This window comes from Seriola lalandi, unplaced genomic scaffold (genome assembly GCF_002814215.2).
Source record: "Seriola lalandi dorsalis isolate HSWRI2012SDOR001 ecotype SW California unplaced genomic scaffold, Sedor1 jcf7180002054497, whole genome shotgun sequence".
Lineage (NCBI taxonomy): Eukaryota > Metazoa > Chordata > Actinopteri > Carangiformes > Carangidae > Seriola > Seriola lalandi.
This window is the reverse complement of record NW_019525050.1, coordinates 773,659-789,456: the sequence shown is the minus strand read 5'-3', so window position 1 is coordinate 789,456 and position 15,798 is coordinate 773,659. Positions and strand designations below refer to the sequence as shown.

The 15,798-nt window shown below is 40.1% G+C and overlaps 1 protein-coding gene across 2 annotated transcripts; it reads left to right on the top strand.

The window, feature by feature from the left end:
• Positions 1 to 1,401: 1,401 nt before the first annotated feature.
• On the top strand, positions 1,402 to 6,482 carry LOC111659899 (SERTA domain-containing protein 2-like). 2 transcript variants are annotated; one of them, XM_087175779.1, is made up of 2 exons: positions 1,402 to 1,601; positions 2,829 to 6,482. In XM_087175779.1, the coding sequence occupies exons 1-2, from the start codon at positions 1,582 to 1,584 to the stop codon at positions 3,625 to 3,627; spliced, it is 819 nt and encodes a 272-aa protein (XP_087031905.1). In that variant the 5' UTR covers positions 1,402 to 1,581; the 3' UTR covers positions 3,628 to 6,482. The 2 variants fall into 2 exon arrangements, with proteins under 2 accessions (XP_087031905.1, XP_023268771.2); XM_023413003.2 differs by having other exon boundaries at positions 1,403 to 1,606.
• The last annotated feature ends 9,316 nt before the right edge of the window (positions 6,483 to 15,798 follow it).

Below are 15,798 nucleotides of genomic sequence, written 5' to 3'. Positions count from 1 at the left end.
GGGGGGGGTCTTTAGTGTAGCATGAAAGGTGTCTCACATAAAGCTATCTCTGCTTTCTGCTTAGAAATATCCTACAAAACTGTATATAATATCCTCCAATACATATAAATACATAAAGTATTATCAGTTCAATTTATTTGTATCAGTATAAAAGTATTTGTTTTTCAGAAAATCTGATTGATATTTAACGGGAGGTAGAACAAGTTAGATACTTTTTATACTGTTAAATAGTTTAATGGTGGTTTCCAACCAAGGGGTCGTGGCCCTCATAAAGCATCACAAGATAAATTTGAGGGGTCATCTGAAGATTAATGAGGCTGGAAAGAAGAAAAAACTAAGTTATGTTATCATTTTCCAGATGTTTTTATGACATACTGGAGACCTTTACTGCTGTATTAGAAATGTTTATTGGGAATATCTGTTTTTGGTGGAACTGCTAACAACTCATGACCATCTGAAACAAGGGGTCACAAGTCCAAAAGGCTGGGAGCCACTGGTTTAATCTTTAATCCGTGTGTCATATTTTATAAACTGATCATATGTTTTTTTAAGGAATGTTTCAATCTGAAAACTAGTAAGTAACGTAAGTCATATGTCATGTATGTCAAATAAATGTAATGGAGTAATTATTTCCCCTGGTACCCAGAGACCAACCAAATACTCTAGAGCGGAAATTATTAGTTGATTAATTGATTGGTCAATTGACCAAACATTAATTGGCAATCATTTTGATAATTTATTAAGTGTTTAAGTCACTTTTTTAAAGTAAAAATGCTAAAAATGTACTGGTATTAATTGTTTGCCAGTTTTTAAATTTTCTATGATGGTAACTTGGACTTCAGGGAATGATGAATGTCATTTTCCTCTATATTCTGACAATGTATATGCTCAACAATCGATAAATGTGAAAATTATTGTCAGATAATTGATGGTTGCAGCTTTACAGGACTCTTATGATGGCTGAATTCTGAGGATCGTTAATGTTCATGATGTTACTAACTGATTAATGAAAAATGAAGCAATTCGATAAAAAAAACAACTAATTTGCAACAAATTAGCTCATTATAGATTTAACAATGTGGTTATCAAAACCCGTTTGATACAATGACCCTTTACAAGACTAGGACCATGATATGAAGGTGCCATCATAGTGGATATTGTACATCAGTGCTAATTTCTAACAATTTTGCGATTAATCCAATAATGTGGACCCACGTGATGCGGAGTAAACTTGTTGTTTTAGCCTTGGCTACAATAAAAACCCACATTTTCCGCATCACGCTCACCACTTTCGCCGCTCACGTGTGCTTCGAAATTGTTCATGATTTTTACGAGCCTCACCTGAACGCAGCGGCAGCTCGCCGCCGGAACAGACGGCCGCACATTCGCTGCCCCGTGAGTGGCGGAGGCGGAGGCTTGATCACCGGGTGAGTCTACCAATCATAGCCGGCCCTGAGCTCCGGTGCTCCCCCCGCTGCTGTGGATGGACTGGCAGTACATTCCTCATATTCCTGGGCTCGATAGCAGAAGAACGCGGCGTCGAAGCGACAACAGCCGAAAACACGAGGATTTCTACACCTCATGACACTTTCCAAGGGCACGTAAGGTTGTTTTCTAACCTTATTTTATTATTCTCTTAAAATTTCCTCAAGTTTCCCCCTTAAACTTGGTTTAAAAGGGGTCTTTTCCTGCTGAAGTCCGGGGACCGCTAAGGGGTTAGGGTTGTTCTTGGGGGTCCTGGGCAATTTAAGTAAGACAGAGTGAAATTATTCTCATTTTCACGAGTTTCAGGAGAGAAAATGTACGAATAAGCTCTTTACTCATAGATTTTACTGAAGTACTATATTAAATAATACCAAGCAGCTTTAATCTCCTCAGATGGGGGTCAAACTCTCATCAAATGGGGTTTCATGTGCACCCATTTCTTATAAGAAGAACATCTGTGAGACAGTGATGTGTAGGTAACAAATGTCTGCATGGATGAGTAAAGTCTTTCAGTCTGCAGGGGTGTCGAACAGTGAGTCATGACAGTTAAAATGTTCACTTGTCTAAAATGTAAAAAAACTCTCACATCCACTCTGTAAACTTGCGCAGTTTAGTCAATATTTGTGTGCAATTGTATTTTTGATGTCAGTGCCACTTTTGTTTTTGGAGCTATTGAAGTGAAAGTGAATGGAAAAGTAGTCATGTTTGCAGGGTTGGTGCTCTTATATAAACTGGATGCAGGGTTTACTACATTGGCAGTGCAGGCTGATGAGATCCCACATCTGTCTCTGCTACTGTTGTCAAAGTTGGCTTCTCATTTAGTTTCCAATTTAGCAGATAAAAAGTCTCTACCAGTGACTTGTCTAATTACAGGTGCTTATGTCTGAACTGAAACGATTAGTCAATTAATCAACCTATACATAATTTATCGGCGACGTTTTGATTATCAATTGTTTAAATAATTTTAAAAGTAAAGCACCAAGATTGTCTTGTTTTCTTAGTTTTCTATTTGTTAATGTGTTTATTTATATCTCTTTTAGCTCAAGGGTACTCTCCAACGATCAATATTAAAATCCCGATAATCACGTATACACATCATAAACAGTATAGACATACTTGTAAATATCTTTGCACACCCATAGTTAGTCACAACAAAGTCATACATAGTTAATATTAGGGCTGCAACGAAAAATTATTCTCATTATCGATTAATCTACTGATTATATTCTACACCAATTAAGTGATTAGTCAGCTCGTCTATAAAATGTCAGATAATAGTGAAAGGAGCCACGTTTTGTACTTTATCACATTATAACTGGTGAACTCTTCTTCCATTGATCAAGGTCGATGTTGGGTCGTGGCGTTAAGCGAAAGTGGAGCTGCTTGGAGGAGCTGGAGGCCGAGGTGCTCCCCGCTGCTGCGCCGGAGGAAAAGGAGCAGAATGGGGAGGAGGGCACGGAGGACGAGGGTGGGTTCCTTGTGGGTCCATCCAAATCCGAGATGAGCCACCTGCAGCAGCGTCAGTTGGTGCTCGGCCTCTGCTTGGAGAAGCTCCAGAGCTACCAGGCAGGGATGGAGCTCAGCCTTCGTCGCTCCGTGCTGCTCATCAACACGCTCAGGCAGATCCAGGAGGACATGCGGAGCGACGGAGCGGGAACCTGCAGCCCGGACGTACTCCTCAACGGCGTCCACCATGACTCCTGTCTTCTCAGGGACGACTTCAGGGAGGACATGCCGGTCACATGCCCCGGGTGTGCAGAGGGTGATGAGGACAACCTGTCTCTGTCGCCACCACCGTCCCCTGAATTCCCTTCTCAGGAGGCTAACGGCTCCACCGACCAGCAGAAATCACTGCCCGCTGCGACGGTCAGTGCTTTTAGTGATGCAGTAAACGCCATGGGCTACCTCAGCGACCTCGCCCTGGACGACATCTTTGAGGACATTGACACATCAATGTATGAGACTTCCGATCTACCCTCTGCGTGGACGTCAGGCTCTTTGTGGCCCGTCAGTGTGTCGCTCTGGGCGGAGGAGGACGTGAAAATGCGCTCTCCCAGCCACGGCTCACCTGGGAGTCTTCAGTCGTGTCTAATGGACCTGAATGAGCTGGACCACATCATGGAGATTCTGGTAAAGTCCTGATCGCCAAGACGAACTCATGAACATTTACTTCACTTGGTTAATCGAAGGATTTGGAATCTGATCGCAGCTACTCTGAACAAAGACTGATTTTAGGGTCGAAGAACTTTAACGTGACCTTGGATATTTTAAGGCTCAATCTGACATTTTGGTTGAAAATCTATTGAACTTCAGCTGGTTTTAGGTAGAATAAAACACTAATTCATTCATAAGGAACCATCCAGCATTAAGTTATGTACACAAGCTGATGCCTCAAATCAGAAACAAAATATTTATTGTACTGGATGAAGAATCCAGTTTAAAATCTCTCACGGTATTAGGAAAATCCACTTTGTAACAGTTTTGCACTGTTTTGTGGTTGTCACTGACCAAACATCCTGTAGGTGACATAAACACACAAAATAGTTCCCCAAATCACTGAGAAGTTAAATAGTAGAAAATATAACCTCAAGCAGAAACAATTAGCCGATTAATTGTTTAGCTGATTGACAGAAAATTAATCACCAGCAATTTTGATAATGGATTAATTAGTTGCATCATCTTTCAAGCAAAAATAAACTTCAGAGCTTTTCATCTAAAAAAAACAGGTTTTCTCTTGAGTCACCTGTGAAAAATCTGTAGTAACAGTGGATGAGACATGTCTGCACAAAGTCACTACACGAACAGTATTGCAACACTTGTGGGGGAAGTGTCACAACCTGATGGCATGTAACAGTGTAAGAGTGTCAAAGGTGGATTTTCCTTCATTCAGTAAGACCGTAAATGCAGGTGGAGCCTTAAATATCTCGAGTGTTAATGCCACTTTTCTGTCTTGTTTTGTCAAGTTTTAGTAAAAGCAGCAGGTCTCTGAGTGAATCCACAGCTCAGGAAGAAGGAACCTGAGCTGCTGTGGGCTGTGCGTCACTCGGGCTGTTAGATCAGACCTGGGTTGATTATTAATTGAAATCCCTTCAATTACTTAAGAGGGTGTGCTTCAGCCAGCCAGGAGGGCAAAGGCCTGGGTTTCCTTCAGCACTGGGACTGAATGGTGCTTTTATTGCACCATGTAGGATCTTTAAATTAGAAACGGACATCAGCCTCTTGAACTCTTGGTTCAGCAGTCGGGGGGGGGGGGCATTTGGCTGGTGAAAACTGAGAATGTGGCCACTGAATTTGGGGGATTTACTAGCCAAAGAAGTAAGCTTCCAATCCCCGGGATTTGAATGCCACGCTCACGTTGTGTCACAAGAAGCGGGTGAAAATGGGATGACATCTCGGTCGGGTAGAGAAAAGGTAAAATGTTTAACTTGTTGGAAACGCCTTTATCTATTATTATTCTTATTTATGAATGAAAAATCAACCACAAACTGCAGCAGATATTACTTGTGCTTTGTATGTAGAGTCTATTGTTTGGGTGTGAGTGTAACTTATCATTTTGATTCTTTATGGACTGTCAGTGGCTGCCATATCCGTTGCTTTCGTTGACCCCCGTGCGCCATTTGTGACACCAAATGGGACAAAGTATCAGAGCTTGTACAAGAAACACACTCAAGTTATTCCTCCTTGGCAGCTTGTATTTTACAGTAAATCTAACGTGACATGAACGCAGCATAAAACATGTATTTTAAATAGTAATGTAATCCCAGTCTGGTTCTGACTGAGGAGCTGATTGCCTCAAGTCAACAATCAGGACAACTTTGCCATGTCTCAGAATTGTAAATGACAATGGAAGCCTATGTATTTTTATGGCCTTGATGGTGTGAAGTTTTATTGCAATGTTTTTTTGTTATTTTTTTAAAGTTTTATATGTGTTTCTACCTGAAACTCCAATGTCCTGTCCAATAGAAGAGATGCAGTGAGAGGAAGGTCGCGATGAATCGAATGCTTGACCTTCACTATCTGTGGTTTACTCCTGTTCTACCTCCTGATGTCTGTTTGTTGTCAGTTAACCTGGACACTCCTGTTTCACACCGTGAGCCATAGACTATCTGTTACTGATAGAAACAATCTAGTGGAGTTTATTTCATTGTTTGATCTCGGCTGAAAATCCAACGCTACCCTGTCAGACCAAAGTAATCCGTCCTCATCTCCATCTCTGGTCTCATGTCGACAACGTGCCTTACTACTGAACCTAATTTTCACTCGTGTTGAGGTGTTTGTGGCCGTCTGAGCTCGTGCTTCATTGATAGAAACCTTAAGATTGGGGCTTTATGTAAAGCACAGAACCGTCAACGTTTCTTCCCTCTTTTCTTGGCCTTTTTTCCGCGCTCACTGAACACCACTGGCATATGAGCTTAATGTATCCTGACAGGCTGACAGTGAACTAGCTGAGGGAGGAGGTGGCAGCCAGGGCCAGGAGGGAAAAATAAGAGGAGGAGGACGTGGAGGAGGAGGAGGAGGAGGAGGAGGAGGGGTGGGATGAAGCAGCTTGCGTCACTCGTTCAGTAGGAGGGGTTTACAGCTTGTTTTGCCCAGACTCAGACCATGGACCAATCACATGAGATGTACGAGGAGCGCACTGCTGCTTCAACAACAACTTGTTTTTGCTCCTAATGGCTCTGCACAGACATCCAGTGTGAATCAGTTGGATTTCAGCCTGTGAAATAAACCACTTCTCTGTTGTTGTTTTTTTCACTTATATAATCTATCAGACAGGACTGACTACAATAAACAGAAAGCTGCAGTGTTATTTATAATTGTACAAAAGAGTGTCAGCAGGGTCTATAAAGCACAAGCTGTATGTTGTTGATGCTGATTATATATAAATGTAACTGAAGGATGAGTTTGCTGGATAATAAGATGATAATTGATAATGTAATGTATTTTTTGTGGAATATTTTATAGATTTTATTCAATAATAAAGTAAAAAAAATACCCTATCTTCATTGTGTGAGTCTTTACTCTTTGACAAACTGCCTCATTATGCAACATCACCCAGGACTGTTGGTTGATGTTGACAAAGATTCATACACTAAATCCAGATTACAAACACTGATAACGAAGCTGATAATTACACATTCACTGCTGCCTACCTCTCAGAAGAACGTGCCTTACTACATGTCAGCCATGCATACACAATGAGGTATTGGTCAATACAGGACTGACTGCATGTGGTTTATGGTAGGGCTCTGTTTTTCTGCTACTGGCTGGACTTTTTCGCCCTGAGCCTTGCTTCCTAGGCGAAACATTCCTCTTAGTTTTAGCAAAATCCTGCCCTCCTTTTAAAATCTTAACTCCGATATGAATCTTAAACACGTGTAACCTACAGCATTTGAACCTTAGAGTTCGTTACAGAGCGCCCACAGCCTGGGAGTCTCAGCTCAGGGCATCAAAGTGGAGTAACTCTTTTTTTTCCTTGCAAGCCTGAGTCAAATGAAAGCCAATACTGCCCCCCGGTGGCCATTTGATGGAAAAGCAGATGTGTGCTGATGGTGAGCATGACGGTGCAAATTCAGAGAGTATGTTTAGTGGCGTTTGTTGATGCTGCTGTCTGGTGTTTCTACAGCTTCGTCACTAACAGTTGGTGTCAAATGCAGGTGCATAAAACCAGCCTCTGTGCTTTATGGTAAAATAAGTGACCGAGGTTCTTACAGTGGGGTAAAGGGTTCCATGGAAACGATCCCAGTCATGTATTGAGTACTGAGCAAGAGGCCTAATCTCATGTTTCACCATCACCTCTGCTGCAGACACATCTGCACTTCTACAGGGCAAAAAAACCTTGACACAAAACTTGCAAATACCACAACAAAAAACAAAACTATTGATGTATCAACATGCAAGTAGTATTTAGAGGGTGCATTGTGTACTGTTTGGTAGTTTAAAATATTTAGCAATTTCGCATTAACATTAAAAAAATCCTAATCTTGAGAGTGAGCAGTAACTTGTGCGGTCAGATCAATGCAGTCAGAGAAACGCTGCAATAGAAATAATCAAATAAAATACCACTTACTCAAACTTGGACTTGTATACTTGTCTGTATTAAGTGTTTTTACCGTTTTACTGTCAATTCTACTTTAACAACAAGAACAAAAAGCTTCCCATATGACTGCTTTGGATGAAATCTAATTAAATGTGGCTCCATGAAGCCGTTGTGGTGCCTTTTACTATCTATTTATTTGTTTACATATCACTTTATTTAAAAGGAGCTGTACAGATAAACATTGATAGGAAAAGAAATGCAAATTATGTAATATACATAGAAATCTCCTTGTTTTTCCTAAATTTCATCCCTCTCAGTGCATCTCTGTGACTTCCCTCTGGAGAGTGAGACAGAAGCAGAGCTACAGTAGCTGTTGTTGGTTAGAGGGATCTGGGGCTGGAATTCAGGGAGTGGCCTCGCATGAGGAGGAGCAACACGTGAACTACTGCACACTACCACTGCTACTGCTGCCATTTAAACATGTGAAGAGAGCATGTCTGACTGTATAACCACACCTACCTATCTACCTACCTATCTATCTATCTATACTGAAGGTGTGGCGACAGTATTAATGTCTACCTGTGGAGTGCTGCGCTGTGTCGTTCTGAGTTTAATGTTTCTCTGCAGGCAGAAATCAGGCTGCTGCGGTGCAGTGATGCCGGGCTTTGGCTCAGAAAGCCTCTGTCTACCAGGCTGACTCAGCATGCGCACACACAGACACACACACACACAGACACACACACACACACACACACACACACACACACACACACACACACACTGACAGTACAAACATCCTCTGCAGTTGCAAAACAATGGGATGGACCGACTGGATGGACGGGTAGATAGATCCTGTAAAACCAACATTAAGAAACATGTTTAATCAGTGTAAATGTTGTGTAAGGTGAAGAGTGGGGCTGTGTTTGAGACTTTTAACAGCTCAAACCAGCTCTGATGTTGGGCATGGTCTCCTCTCTGCTCAAGAGACTCAAAGCTTAAAGGATAGGTCCACGTTTTTTCAAGTCTGTCTTAAACCAACAGTCAGGTGACCATGTGAATATGGAAACAGGTTGTTCACACTGTGGGGGACAAAATCCACAAGCTTGTGTGAGGCCTCAGCGGTCTGAGTTAGACGGATCAAGTGGATATCTTCCAAAGTTGCAGCAACTCAAAAAGACTGACACCTCATAATAACTTCAGATAAGCTTCTGAATACACTGAGGCCTGATTTTGTCCCCAATCACTTTCACTAAAATATCCAGTATGAACAGGAGGAATGATTACAGCAGCAACAGTTTCAGTGTACACATGGACACCTGACTACCTATCCTTCAACCTGTCCTTTACAAGTGGACTCCAAAAACAGCCGTGCCATAAACAGCAGTGTGTAAAAAGAAAGGTAAAGTAAGCTCAGTGTACAGTTATACACTAATTGGGTTAGGTTAGGATCACAGTGTCCTTGACCTTTGACCTTTGAGCATCAAATTCTAGTCAGTTCATCCTCGAGTTGAGTTGCAGTGAATGTTTGTGCCAGATGTAATGAAATTCCCTCAAGGTGTTACTGAGATAAGGCGTTCACGAGAATGGAACAGACGGACGGACAAACCGAAAAGATCATGTATCCGGCCGCGGCTGTCGTCGGCGTGGAGGCGTAAAAATGACTGAAATCTTGTGACTCTGAGCAATGCCTCAGCTGTGACTTCTCTCCTGATGAAGACAGATGTTGAAATGTGTCTGGCAAGATACACGACCCCGAGAAACGAATTCCTTTCTGTCTGATTATCTGTAAGTGATTCACAAGGTCCTCCAGACACCGTGGAGATTCAAGTGCAGGTCTGAGATGTGACCTGAACACCCGCGTTCATGTAGGAATGGATTTGAACTGGCATCATTCATTCTTCACAGGGACACAAATTAACTGCTGGTATGTTGTTTTTCGCGAGCAGACAGTAGGACAGACAGAGCACAAGCGGTAGTGATGTGTAGCAAGGCGTTCTTGGAGAGGCTGTGACCCCAGACCATGTGGACTCACTAATTGAAAGGAGGAAGTAGGGGAAGTTTGAGAACAGGTCATTTCCAAACAACTTCATCTCCCACTGACTCTGACTCTGGGCATTTTTAAAACTAAGTATGAAAAATTGTGGAAGTAATCACATTTTGTTTTAGAAATTACTGTTTTGGCAACACAAACATTTTTTGACAACATGATGAAAAATATGGAACGACCATAGTAATTCTATTTTCAATAACACCCTGAAAAATGTGCCAAAGAAGTATTTGTGCCGGTGATGGAAAATAACTAAGTACATTAATTTGAGGTACTTGTGTCTCTATTTAGTGCGACTTTATACATCACTACATTTCAGAGGGAATTTACATTTGACTTCACTTTGTTTCAGTTACTGTTACTTTGCAGATGAAGATTTTCATAACAAACTATATGATGGGTTTAAAAAAAAAATATATATATATATATTGTTGCATATATAGATGATAAACAACCCAACAGTATAAAAAGTCTTTACTTTCACCTGCTACAACATGAAACGCTGATAGTAGAGCCACAATAATGCATCTGTAATAATAATAATAATCCGATCATTTAATATCAAACTGAAACAGGTAATTTTGCATCATAAGTATTTTTACTTATGATATTTTAAGTCCATTTTGCTGCTAATACTTATGTGCTTACACAATAAAAATGAAAATGCAGGACTTTTACTTGAATTCCCTTTCTATTGTTGTGAGGACAAATTGTGGTTTGAAACCCCCAAATTTGGGGGTTAAGACTTGGTTTTAGGGCTAGAATTAGGTTTAGGTCAAGGTAAAAGTAAAGGGTGGGGTTGGGCATTTATTTGTGATAGTTCAGGTAAAGGTAAAGAGCTAGGGAATGCATTATGTCAACCAGTGTCCTCACAGCAAACGTAAGATAAGAAGGTTTTCTGACACAACTTCAAATGGCTGTTTGAGGGTTTGAGGGTCAGGGTTAGAATTAACTTCAGCGTATTGTTAGTGTAAAGGTTGTATTGTGTCAAAGAGTGGGGATAGTCCAATTCATGAGTGTTGACTACTCATGAAATAATACGGTAATAACTACTGGATTGGAACATCAACATGACGACAGGCATCACAGCTGGTGTGATCAAATCGCAAGATGATCTCTAGTGGATTAATCTATCAAATATGTGATTAATCAATTAATCAATTCGGATTTGTGTTGAGGTGTTCTTGGAAAGTCTGTGATTCCAGATCACGATGACTGAAGTTTGTCTCACTGAATCTGACTCTGTGCATTTTAAAGCTATGCAGTGAAATTGTGTAAGTTTGTGTGTCTCTAGTTTTCATGAATTAATCAAATCAAATATGTGATTAATCACTGAATCATTTAGTTTATAAAAGAAGAAAAAGGAAAATGAAAAAAAAGACTCGAACAAGAGTGACACTGTACCACGTGGCCGTGCTGCCTGCACGGTTCAATCTAATTTTCTCCCAAATGAATTATAAATGTGGGTAATTAAAGGCAGAGTAGAAACTATTAGTCATGTCTACCACTGGTCGCATGTAGATGAGACACATGCATATGGCAGACCTGATTTCACTAACACGCATGGAGGTCCATCATGTGGTCATCACATGACAGAGGGTCAGATTTTTGACTTGTATGCTGTGATTGAATTGATTATAGATATTAGTTATAGGCTTTTCAGTCAAGCCTTTTAATTTCAATTCAATCCAATTTAATTGTACTTTATTTACCCCTGTGAGGGCATTTGAATATAGCAGCTTAAAACAGTGGTCAACAGATACACACACACACACACACACACACACACACACACACACACACACACACACACACACACACACACACGGAAAAGTAGGAGAGAAAGTAAGACTGCGATGCATAGTGATATTATACTACAAAACTATTAAAAATTCTGGGAACTTTGCGTCTTTATATTAATTTTGATCTTTGATACCTTGTTTGTTTTCATAAGTTTCATTCCTACAATCTATACTCTTCCTTACTGTCATACTTTTTTTATCTTTTATTGATCTGTGACATTTAATTATTTTGAATTTTGTTGATCAGAATCAGAAAAGTGCCTTTAAATAAAGATGATTATATGGGTGGTACTGGTAACTGTTAACAGGTAATAATGGTAAAAGGCCTCAGTCACTGTTCGGTTTGTTCACTTGCTCCGAGCTCAGTTTTAAAAAACAGCACTTGTAGATAAAAATGGTAACTGACGGTCAGTTGAAGTTCAGGGAGTGATTCAGTGTGGAACAAGCACATAACATGTTTAGGTGCAGTTAAATATCCCACTCATCACTCATCCCCAGGTTTTGAACTAAATGAAGCTTGCAGGTCTTATCCTCTAAATACCAAACAGCCTGTTGAAACCCGTGTAATGACTGTTTTTCACTGTTAAAACAACAAATCCAATTTGGTAAGATGGTGCACCAACCTCAGCCATAAAAACATTTCTAGGTGTTTTATCTACCCGTCTTCATGCTGCTTTGATCAACAACACTTGATGCACAGCTGCTGACAGAGCTTAGAAACTGAAGATGTAACTTCACCTGTATGTGAAGGGATTTGAAGCAGCAACTTTCAAGCCTCCGGTCCACCTCTGTAACTTTGAAAAAGTTGCTTAAGCTGAAAGAAACATAAGGGAAAACAGAGTCAGAACACTATAGTAAACTCAGTTTAACAACATAAAGCCTCTAACGATAAATTATTTCCCTATTATATCCATATCTCCACATGCATATATTATGGTTGTCCTTATATTACCCACAAACTGATCCCATTTAACTTTCTGTGAGCAACAACATAAACAGAACCACGAGATGAACATTTACAGAGTGAGAGATAAATCTATTTTATTAATAACTGCAGCTCAGATTATGTAAAGTCAGAGCATGTCTCTGCACCATTTTAAACATGTCTCCTCTGTCCACCTTTGGAAACTGTTCATGTCCATGGAGAATGAAATCATGCTGCATGCATAAAGACATAATCCATTTCCAACACTGCTGAGTGGAGAGCGAGACGATCAAAATCCCCAGAGCTGAGATATTCATCCCTCTTACACAACTCACCACCACGGGCATTTCAACACAGCTGAGACGAATGTGCGTTGGTAAAAAACGAAACCAGGAAAATGAAACCAGAGAACATAACATGACCACAATCAACATATCTCAAATTAATGATACGTGGGCATAACTACCATAAGAAAATGAGAACATTGGTATTTCATGCTGGTAGAACTGATTGTGCTTTTCAAACACATTCCAATAAACCCAGTTGCTAAGATTAACCGTCCTTTGATATCACTTCATGCCGCATACTAAAGTCCATTTATTTAAAGCGTGTTAACATGTTAACGACTAAATAAAGACACTTCAAAATCTTGTTTTGAGGGTGGAATTGATTGGATGTGACTATTTTCCCACTACTAGTTCTGGTAGCATCGGGGTCTAAGATATGGACGATGTAATTCAAATCAAATCAAAGCCTTATTAATCAGTGAACGCAGAGCTGTGACTGAAAACTGCACTAATAGCTCCAGTTCTTGCTTTGCAGATGAAGAATTGGTGAGTGCACAGTGTCCACCAGCACTCACCCTCTGAAATTCACACTTTTCAGATCAGATGCAACGTTGTAAGTAACAGTGTCATCATCAGCAAAAAATCCAAACAATTGAGAAGTTTTGGGGGTTTTTTTTGGGCTACGCTTAGTTGTGTCATTTAAAGTTAAAACCAGTCTATATCTGCATTAGCAGCTCTGTGAGACTGTAATATGGCACAGCAGTGCTTTAGGCTAAATGCTAATGCTAGTTTTAGGGCAAGAGCCAATGCTGACTATCACTGTATTAACATGTTTATTTGTTTAGCAGGTGTAATTTTCACCATCTTAGTTGCTTATTAGCAGTAAACACAAAGTAGAGCTGGGGCTGATTGGAATATAATTTTTTTTTGGTCATAAAACAAAGTATTAGACTAATTAAAAGGTTTGACTTGATGATGGGGATCAGTCAGGGGACCACTAAAGTTATCACATCTATCTGCACCACATGGGGCAGGGTGTGCTAGAGGAAAAGTCAGGCAATCCACGCACTAGTTGTAGAGATATTTCAGTTTGGATCAAACTGGTGGACCGACCGTCTAACCGTCTAATGAACAGACCTAAATATTCATCTCTAGACTCACAGCGCCAGCATGTTTAAAAATGAAAGATCAGAGAACTTTATCGGGTTAATTAGCTTCTGTATTTGCACTTGTGATTGTTTGTTTGTGAGTGCGCTGAAGTCAACCTTAGTGAACCTGTATGTCTTCCCCCCTCTGCTGAATTAAAACCAGTGTGACTCTGGCGGGGCGTTTAGATCACTTACAGTCTTATCCACGCACATTCCTACAGAAACCTCAAGCATAAAGATCGGCCTGAGACTACACAGCACGAAGCCTGTGGTATGTGTCTGAATGCATGTTTTGTGTGTGTCCTTGTATGTGTATGTATTATGAGGTGACATGTGATGCTGTCTCATCTTTGGAATCACCAGGTTTGCTTTTCACACTGCGTTGTGTGGAACGCTCTTCAGGTCTGATTTCTCTGGGAACTCAAGTGCACTCATCCTTCTCACCAAGTCGCTCACCTTTCCAGATATTTTTTTACAGCAAGTTAACTCGAATCGAATCCATCAGCGCCGCATCAAAACTAAAAAACACCTAAACTGTTGCAACCAAAAATAAGAAAAGCTGATGATGTTTTCATGTTAGCTGCACATCTAATAGAGAAAGTGAATTTTGCATGCTAAATGCAAATATTAATTTAGTTTATTTACTTTTTTTTTTTTTACTTTATTCTATTAAAAACATCATGCACTTTTTTTTGACAGGCGGTGTGTAAATGAACAACAACAGCGTGTTCCACTGGACCAAAGCGGCCAAAAATCGGTTAGTGCAGTTTTCAAAAACCTGTTATAGCTGCATGATTCCTGCTGCAAAGGTTATCATCCAAGTTTATCATGTTTCATAATGAGATGCAAAACAGGTTCTTCTTTTTTATGCATATCAAGGACATTGGATTATGTGATTATTTATCTTTTTATATTTTATATATAGCAATAATTATATTTGTTATTGATTTTTGAAATGAAACAAACCCTGCAGCAGACAGGCATTAAACATTCTTTCAAACGCCCTCTTACTTTTTGTGAAGGTCACTGACTGAGACGGACAAACATCGAACCACAAAACAGCAAAATCAGTCTGTCCTGACTCTTTGGTGCTGATGTCCACGTTGTTCTGCCTCATATCATTTTGCTGTCTCACATTCTCATGTAACATGCTTACTGATAAATGCTTCAAAAATCTAATTTCATACACATATGATCAGAAAATGAACAGCAAGCATGAATATGGTGTTTGGCACAAGTGGCAAAGAGGAACACAGCTGTTCAGCCTGTGGTGAGTGTTTTTTCTCCCTCTCTGCGGACAGAAATTGATTTAGGTTTGGAAATGTTTTTTTGAACTTGAGCCAAGGCTAAATGCTGTGTCACTTTGGTTGCTCATAGCCAAGAAGAAGATGAAAAAAAGAGAAAAGATGTAAAGAGATTATCTCATCTGTCTGGATTCGCCCTGACTCGAATGCAGATTCAGAGAAAAAACATTTAGAAAATCACAAAAGCAGAAAAAGGGAAGAACAGAAACTTTATCATTAAATTAGTTTAACTGAGGTTTGATTGTGATGTTTAATGGGGTAAAATAAATAATTATTTCCTCAAAATTAAATTATTCTTAATTTTTTTTATCAGATTGATTTGCCGCACAACTGGGCAGGAACCAGACGCCAGCTGAGCAGAGTTTGAGAATGTGCCTAAAAATATTTGTCCTGATACCTGATAATATTATTTTTGCCCTGCTGCGGAAGACACACCCATCCTGGATATTAAACAATGCAAGTATGATTTAGTAAAACTACTGCACTTGTGTTTTTAGATTTACTTTGTTGTTGTCTTTTAGTTATTTTGTACACACATGTAAAATATAAACATTGTGCAAAGTGCAGGAAAAAACACACACACATCTGAGACAGGTCTGGACAATACAGGCCACCTGATACCTGTGCTTCCTGTTACCATAGTGCTGCCTTGCAGTTCTGTGGTATTGATCTGTGTGCCCGGTCCAACATGGCTAATGCACTGCTAGCTTCACTCTCGGGTCCAAATATCACTTAGCACTGACCATCAAACACAAGGGGGGGG